Consider the following 8,840-nt stretch of genomic DNA (forward strand, 5'->3'; position numbering starts at 1 on the left):
AACTTTAAAACACATTAACAAGGTTATTGTAATTAATTTTACCCTATGTCTTTCGAAGAAGTGAAACACACAATGCTGTCAAATCTGGTCCAGTGTGTGGAACCAGTTTTTTGCTGTCATTATTGAAATTATCTGCAAAGAAACCATCCATATGTGGTCTGTTGGGGAGAAGGGGCTACAACAATTTTGCATGATGAGCTAAATTGAGACAAGGAAAATTGAGGTTTTTAGTACCATATCTTACTTGGTTTTTTATATATTTACTTGGCCTTTCTTTTCTTTCAAAGCTTGGATGATCTATTACCAATAAATTCAGAGGCATTTCAGCCAAGTATACTCTTAGATTCAAGGTGGCAGAAAAGTCTACACCAAAAATTGATTTTACTAGTGCCAGAATACATGCAAGCCTTTGCTGTAAGCAGAGTAAAGCTCACAATTCACAAACTACAACAACGTCAATATATATATATAATGTCATTATAAGCAAAACTTCTTGCGTGAAATACACTAACTATAACTGTCTTGGTTACCGAAACTACAGTTCCTGACAGGACACGATTCAGGCGGTCGTGATGATGCCTCAGTTGTCGTCGTCATCGAGAGAACATAAACACATGATAATTCATTTCAGCAGCAGCCATATCATTTAGTTCAGTTAAATCTCTCAAAACCGGTATCTGACCTGACTCTGTACTCTGCAACAAGTTGTGCAAATGACGAAGATTTGTTCTCTAACAATCTTGCTGGAGAATCATATTCCTCAATGAGCCCTGCAACATGATAGCAAATGCTTTAGAAACTTTACCATCACCAGAACTTCTACGTGCTGTCACATCATGTTTCCTTACTCACCATTACTCAAAAGCAAAACCATGTCACTATCAAGAACAGAAGTTATCCGATGTGCGATGGTTATAACAGTACAATCGGAGAAGTGCTGCCTTAAAGTTTGCTGAATTAGATTATCGGTAGAGGTGTCAACTGAGGCAGTAGCTTCGTCAAGGACCAACACCTTACTTTTCTTCAGTAGCACACGCCCAAGACATACTAGCTGCCTCTGACCCATACTCCAGTTCTCTCCATTCTCGATCACTGCAGCACCACATGACCATTTCCAATGTAAGTAAATGTCATTTTCATCTATAAGAAGATATGCACAAAGATTGAAAAGCAGTGACTAGTGAGAAATACAAACCTGTGGAGTCTAACTTCCTTTCCTTCTTTCTAACTTCATCTCCAAGTTGGCACTTATCCAGAGCCTAGAACCATTAAGAACTCAAGTGAGCATGTGTGGGATCCTTAAATTACCATTTCTAAAAGCATTGCATATCGATTCTAAGAACACACATATGCATACACGTGTAAATAATTATGTTTACCTCCCAAATCTGTTCATCAGAGTACTCTTCAAGGGGGTCCAGATTGCTTCGTACAGTCCCTTCAAACATGGTTGGATCCTGAGGAATAATGCTCAGTCTTGACCTCAAGTCATGCAGTCCAATCAATGAGATATCAATATCATCAATCATAATGCGACCAGCAGCAGGTTCAACAATACGGAAAAGAGTCTGTATGAGAGTCGATTTGCCACTGCCTGTCCTCCCTACAATACCAGTTTTCATACCTCCTGGGAAAGTGCAAGTGAGACCACGCAGAACAAGTGGCATATGTGGGGCATACCGGACCTGCATAACACCTCAATCATTAGTAACAATTAGCACATAGCAATTGGAGAAATCATTGGAGAAAAGCAGCTAAAATTACCTGCAGATTATTAATTTCAACTTCACCATGTGATGGCCAAGAACGGTTTGGCCTGCTTGCTTCTATTATGAGAGGAGGCTCACTAGGAATGGACATGTACTGAAGAATTCTCTCTACTGATATGATTTTGTTCTCACAATTGCATAAATTCCATATTACCCAAGCTTGTAACATGTTCAGGTTGAGTCCATATGTCACTGCTAAGCCCGCAATGGCTTTAGAAAAAGAAAGGAAAAGGGAGAAGGTTTATTTCAGGTTTAGCAATTAATCGTCAATTCTCGGAAGGGAAAAAAAAACGATATACAAGAAATGAACTATATACCTGGATCAATTCCCTTTGGGAAAGAGACTAAGAAAACCAAAGAGAAAGCAAACGTAATAGAAGAGAACATATCAAGTCGGAAGCAAAGCCATTCCATTGCAGCAGCAGCATGAAATTTGGGCCGAGAATATGCATCTGTTACTATCATATTTGTTTCTTGGAATCTTGATTGTTGATCAAAGCTCCTGATAGTTGCTGCTCCTGAAATTGTTTCAGAAAAATGTTGGATAACTGGAGCTTTGCATACCCCAACTAACCTTGAAAGTTCTCTTGCTGAAGGTATATAATATCGCTGCATGAGTTATGAAACATGTTAGAAACCCTCTGTTCCTGAATGTTAAATAATAAAGATGTGAAGCCGTGGCTGCATCTACTTGCATGCCGTTGAACTTTATCTTATAAAATTTCATTTCCGTTCAAAATCATGGGAGAAAGAAAAAGGCCAATTAAGAGATTATAAACGCACAAATGGTGTGCGCTGAGGTAGAACTTGATACATATAAAGAGTCTGGAGACATCACCTGATACCAGATGCAGGCAGCAATGACAGGGATGAAAACGATAAAAACTTGCCAAGCCACCTGAGACATAACTGCAATGATTCCCAGAAGTTGAATAGCTGAGAAGGCAAGTGCTCCAACTTGATATGGAATTTGTGTTTCAACCGCACTTTGATCAGTAGAAGCCTGTACAAGAAGAAATAGTACATAAAGTGAAACCAGTGAACTTGGTATCTTTCTTTTGAGTCAATTTTTATCAGTAAATTAAAGAACCTGATAAGACATACAGAAATTACATACTCTGTTAATGATTCTTCCACTAGGAGTTGAGTCGAAAAAGGACATGGGGGCACGAAAAATGCACAGATGCATTTTATTAAAGAGTAGAGTTGCAGTTTTGTACCCTGCTGTTACAAGAAGTGTAGATCTAGCGAGGATGCAAAATGAACTTCCAATAGCCAGACATACATAGACCATTATTAGAGTATATCCACTGACAGCAGGTTTCATATCCTTTGACACAGGAGTTGCCCATGCCATCCAATAATTGCTACCAATTTGAAGGATCTGAAAGAGAATCTGTGCCATTAATATGAAGGGCACAAGAGCTCCACCATATGCTGTTGTGATAAACTTCCAGTAGATAGGAAACCCAACACTACCTTTCTCTCTCTCTTCTTCTTGAATGAGCTGTGCTTTTGGCCCAGCTACCACATGTTCTTTACCATTTTGAGAATCCTTATTTCCTTCTTTTTGCAGAATCCTATCCCCACTACTGTTTTCCTTCCCGGAAATTTCATTTTCAGAAGCCGATTCTGCTTGTTTGGAATCAAATGCTGATAAAGCTGCCTTGTGTGCACCAACAAGTTCCATGAAATCAGATCCTGAATTGAGAATGTCATCATATTTTCCAGCTTGTGTGATCCTTCCATCTTTCATGACCTAACCGGAAGGCACAAGTTGAATCAAAATATTCCATCAGGCAAAATGATAATTCAGATGCAATGAAGAAAAGAAATGTGCATACTCACCAAAATTAGATCAGCAGCAGGTAAGAACTCGACTTGATGGGTAACGTAAATAACAGTTTTCGAATTCAAAAGCCCAAGCAAAGCTTCCTGTTAGGCAAAATTAAACAAATATATTCTAAGAGAAATTTATGTAAGAGAGGAAAAAAGAGGGCAACAATCAAAATGCAAAACAGAACAACGGGTGGTTTAACTAGTTGGATTAGTAATTTGTTTTCCCACAGAAACTACAAACAAAAGTTAACAGTCACTACAAACAATTGTATTAAGAAAGATGAGAAATTTCACCTTAAATAAATGAGATCCTGTATGAGCATCCACAGCACTGAAAGGGTCATCGAAAAGATAGATATCAGCGTCTTGGTACAGAGCCCGTGCTATCTGAATTCTTTGCTTCTGTCCACCGCTTAAGTTGATTCCCCTCTCACCAATAACTGTTTGATCACCAAATGACAGAATTTCAAGGTCCTTCTTCAGGGAACATGCCTCCAGTACCCTTTCGTATCTCTCTCTGTCCATATCCTTACCAAACAATACGTTCTCTTCAATCTTGCCACTCTGTATCCAAGGTGACTGGGCAACGTAGGCTTTTGTCCCACATATCTTGAGAGTCCCTGAGATCTGGGGTACTTCACCCAAAATGCAGGAAAGTAAGCTTGACTTGCCTGAACCAACTGTTCCGCAAACAGCAACTCTCATGCCATGGAACACTTGGAAGTTTATATTTTTCAATGTTGCACTAGGCGAAGAAACGTCCCAAGAGAAATTCCCATCCACGATCTCAACTGCTGTATCAGAACTACCTTTTGGAAGCTTCTCTAACACATCATTCTTCAAGTCATCAAGACTAATGAAAGATGCAATTCTGTCCAGGGAAACCTTGGTCTGAACTATCATAGAAACCGTATCAGGAAGATTATAGATTGGCTCTTGAAGAATCCTGAATGTTGCAAGTGCAGATAAGATCTTCCCTGATTCAAGAGGGATTCCAATAAGCATACAAGTACCAAAAGTGGCCACAGCCACCAAGCTAGGAGCCCCCCAGAAGACAAAACTGATCATTGCTGAATTATAAACATATTTCTTCAACCATCCTGTCTCTACTTGCCTAAGATCAAGAATCTTAGACAAAAACTTCATTTCCCACCCCTGCAACTTGAGAATCCTCATATTCCTTAAAATCTCAGAGGTAGCCTTCATTCTTTTATCTTTTGATTCCATTAACTTCTCTTGAAAATGCTCTTGCAATCTCCCCAGTGGATAGTTTAACAACATGACAACTATTGTTGCAACAAAAGTAGAAACTGTTGCAAGCCCCAGATTTTTGTACAGTATCAGCAAGGCCAAACCAACTTGCAAGATGACCAACCACGGATCATGCATGTACCAACTAAAATCACTAATTCTCTCTGCATCAACCGTCATGATGTTGATGATTTCCCCACTAGTCTGGCCCTGCTTTGACTGACTGGAAAGGGTTAAAGCCTTGTTGTAAATCATCGTGGTTGCTACAGCACGGAGCCTAATTCCAATTTGCTGCAACCTAAAGAACCAGTGCCTCTGTGAGAGGCACTCTACAACCTTGGCAACAAAAAAGGTTGAAGCTAAAATATATCCCTGATTTTTGTATTCTCCTCGCCCATCAAGGCATTGAACAAAAGAATCAATAAGGTAAGGACCAACATAAGAAGCTGAGGTGTATATTATTGCCAACAAAGCTGTCAATAGAATTTCTTTCCAAGCAGACAAGAGCAATGCCTTGAGGAGCTTGAAAGCCGTAACTCTACTAGCAGCACCACTATCTGACTCAAGCTTATTTTTAAAAACTGAGAATGCTCCAGCTACACTATCAACACTATGAAGTTGAGGAACATCTTCAAGGTCTAGAGTTTTCTTATTGCCAAAAGCAATAAGAGAACCCATCCAAGAGAAGGTAAGAATACTGAAAAGACCAGCATTTGCATAAGGGGTCAAACTATCACCTCCTCTGGACTTACTTGACTCTAAACCATTAATTGAACTAGAATCACCATTCAAAAGGGGTTGTTCAAGAAGAGTATCTTGACACTCATTTCTCGAAAACCCCACATAACAGAGAAAAAAGGCAGTGAAAACAGAGACTAAATCAGATACTAAATACTGTATCTCAAAGGACCCATGTTTGTGATAAACAAGAAAATCTGCAACAAGACAATAACTAGAAATTGAGAAAAAAAGAGCCCACCAGACTCTCAACCAGAAAGGGAACTTTGTTTCACCTGAATTGAAGAATTGGGTGTGAAGATAAACAGAAAGTGCAGCCCAGGACAGTGCAGTAAGCACAAAATCTAAAAGGGTCACTAGTTTATCATCAGACCAACCATTTGTATACCAATAGAAGTAGCTGACTAAAGACAGAACAAGATTAAGCAATGAAACACCTGAAGAACAGAAGAGCGTTTGTTTGTAGAACAAAAACCTCTTGTTATTGCTAAACCTCTCTTTAGAACCTTGATCACCATCACCCACCCTGAGCTTTTTAAACACAAAGGAGACAAACAGAGCAAGTAACAAAACAAAGTGCAATGAAGCAGCAAAGCCACGTAGGAAAATGGGTTTAAGGAGAAAATAAGTAGCTGAATCCATTAAGCTGGAAGAAGACTTTAAAAGATTGGTCAGGAGAGCAGTAGCAGTGTTTGTCGAATCAAAGAGATGCATCGTTTTGAGATGTTTTTCGTTTTTTTTTTTTTTTTTTTTTTTTTTTGAGAGAGAGAGGTGTTTTAGTGTTTTGAGAGGTTTTTGGGGCTTCGCTCGCCAATAAACAAAAGGGGAGAGGAAGACCCTTTTTTTCTTGTCGTTTTGGCTAGTGGGGAAATCCGTGGCTGCAAATCTATAAATAGATTGAAAGGGAGTTTAGTGGGAGAGAGAACGAAGGAGAGAATTGGAAACGTGGCGAGCAAGACTTAGAACTCGGAGTCGGAGAAGGAAGAGACAGAAAATGTTGGCGGCTTTTACTAGGAAGGAAGAACGTTACCTTGGAGATGTTTAACTCTCTTATTATTATTACTATTTATTTATGAATTTATCGTTGCTCACAATGAATTGATCAGGTCATGTTCATGTAAAACATTAACACCAAGTTTAGTAATGTTATGATTACGTACCGAGGATGACGAAGATCATGAAGATGTTAAACTCTAATCTCAGCCCTCCATTTAATTTCACTCCTTTGCAATTTTCACTCTCCCCGCCAGCCATTGCAACGCATCACCACCGCCTCTCCACCCTCGACTGTACCTCCTCCCATCAACATTTGCCATTTTTTTTTCCTTTAAATTTTGAAAAAAAAAAAAAAAAAAAACAGGGAGAGCATTGAGATATTTTATGATGTTTGAGAAATAATTAGCGGTATTTTATAAATTATTTTTTGAATTTTATTTTTATAAAAAAGAAATAAATGAGTATCTTTTTTATTGGTAATGGATTTTACTTCTTTTTTCCTCTCTTGTATTTATTTTTTTTTAAAATAAATACTATGAAATAATTAATATAATATTACTAGTTACTTCATGTTTATCGAAAAGCAATTTATGATAGTATTTAAAACCACAATTTAAACTTGATGAATTAAGAGAAATCTCTTGCTTGAGTCTCGTAAGGAGAGAATGAACGTGGAGTTTACAGATACCTTGGCTGGAGTGAGATCGCTTCCCACAAAATCACCTGATGTAGTGAATGGATTTGGATTTTCATTAGAACAAGATAGAGTCTCTTTCAGAGATAAGGTACTAGGTATTCAAACTCCTTCGTCTCTGAGAGAAAGGGTAAATCTGATTACTGATGATTGTCCGTATTGAGCATGATAATGAGAATCATATATTACCAAAGTTTATATTGATGATTCAGTCTTTCAAGAGTTATGTTACCTTTGGTATGACTCTTTGATCATTAAACTTATTGGTGAGAACATTGGCTACTATTAGTTAAGAATGAGATTGAAAAGGGTCTAGAAATTGAATGGAGGTTTTGAGCTTATAGACGTTGGCAATGGTTTTTCATCGTCAAATTTGATCTTGCAGATGATAGAGCGAAAATAATTAATGTAGGGCCTTGGATGCCTTTTGACCATTACTTTGCAGTACATAATTGGTCACCAAAGTTTATATCTTCCACAGAAAAAATCAATAGAGTAATGGTATGGTTAAGGATTTTAAGCTATAATCTAGTGTTTTATGATGAGAGTTTCCTCATGGCCATGGCTTCGACTATAGGCAAACCTGTTAAGGTTGACCTATATACGCTGAATGTTGAACGAGGCCATTTTGCTCATATTTGCATTGAAATTTATCTTGATTAACCCGTGGTGGGAAGACTATAGGTCAAAGATAATTGGTATAAGGTGGAGTATGGGGGTTTACATTTAATTTCCAGCAGTTGTGACTGCTATGGGCATTTAGGGAGGGATTGCAAAGTTTTATCATCACATGGTACTATGTCAACCAAGGGGATGGTGATTGATGAGCTTAGGGCAACAACAACCAGAGGAGATATGAATAGTAGTAATGGCTCCATAGTTCAGGTCGTGTATCCAGGTATTGAAACCAAAATTGACGGTGATTGGCTAATAGTTACCAAAGTCAGGAAACCTAAAAACAGTAAAGAGCAAAATTGAAGAAGGTGTATCAGAGTAATAAATCTAATAAATTTATGGTATTAGAGGGGGTTAATAAGGATATTTCTGTTGCATTATAACAAATTGAGTTACAAGGAAAAAAAGATGTAGGCTTGACTATTCCTAGTGCAAGCCTGAATTTTACGATCCAATATAAAAAAGTGTAAGAAAAGTTAAGCCCATAGTAGCTGAACCTATTTTGAAGCCTGTTATTGCTACAAACAAAAGACGTGGTAGAATTCCAAAAGGGAAGCAGAAGGTGGTGCATACATCTACAACAAAACATGATTTTAATAACCTAAATATCTCTACGCTTCTAGTTTTCTCATCAAGAGGCCCTAACATGACAAGGTAGAGAGAAGATTCGAAGCAGAATGCTAACGAGTTGGGGAAGACAAGATCCTATGCTAGAGTTACCTCAACGACAGTGAAAGAAAATAACAGTACACATGACCCTAGCATAACTTATCTTTTTGGTGTTGAATGTTCAAATCATGCCACTAGTAAGGAGTATACTATAAACATCAAAAATAGTATTAATTAATGGGGTACTGGAAACTGGAGAAGGTATGGTT

General features: G+C 38.1%; 1 protein-coding gene across 1 annotated transcript; it reads right to left on the reverse strand.

Moving 5' to 3' along the window:
- Nucleotides 1–311: 311 nt before the first annotated feature.
- LOC118056902 (ABC transporter C family member 3) lies at nucleotides 312–6,637 on the reverse strand. Its single transcript, XM_035069322.2, has 10 exons — nucleotides 3,903–6,637; nucleotides 3,618–3,704; nucleotides 2,887–3,528; nucleotides 2,608–2,772; nucleotides 2,087–2,378; nucleotides 1,765–1,979; nucleotides 1,380–1,685; nucleotides 1,196–1,259; nucleotides 853–1,092; nucleotides 312–770 (listed from the first exon to the last, which is right to left on the reverse strand). The coding sequence occupies exons 1-10, from the start codon at nucleotides 6,309–6,311 to the stop codon at nucleotides 652–654; spliced, it is 4,539 nt and encodes a 1,512-aa protein (XP_034925213.1). The 5' UTR covers nucleotides 6,312–6,637; the 3' UTR covers nucleotides 312–651.
- Nucleotides 6,638–8,840: the final 2,203 nt, after the last annotated feature.

This window comes from Populus alba, chromosome 1 (genome assembly GCF_005239225.2).
Source record: "Populus alba chromosome 1, ASM523922v2, whole genome shotgun sequence".
In the NCBI taxonomy this organism is placed as follows: Eukaryota; Viridiplantae; Streptophyta; class Magnoliopsida; order Malpighiales; family Salicaceae; genus Populus; species Populus alba.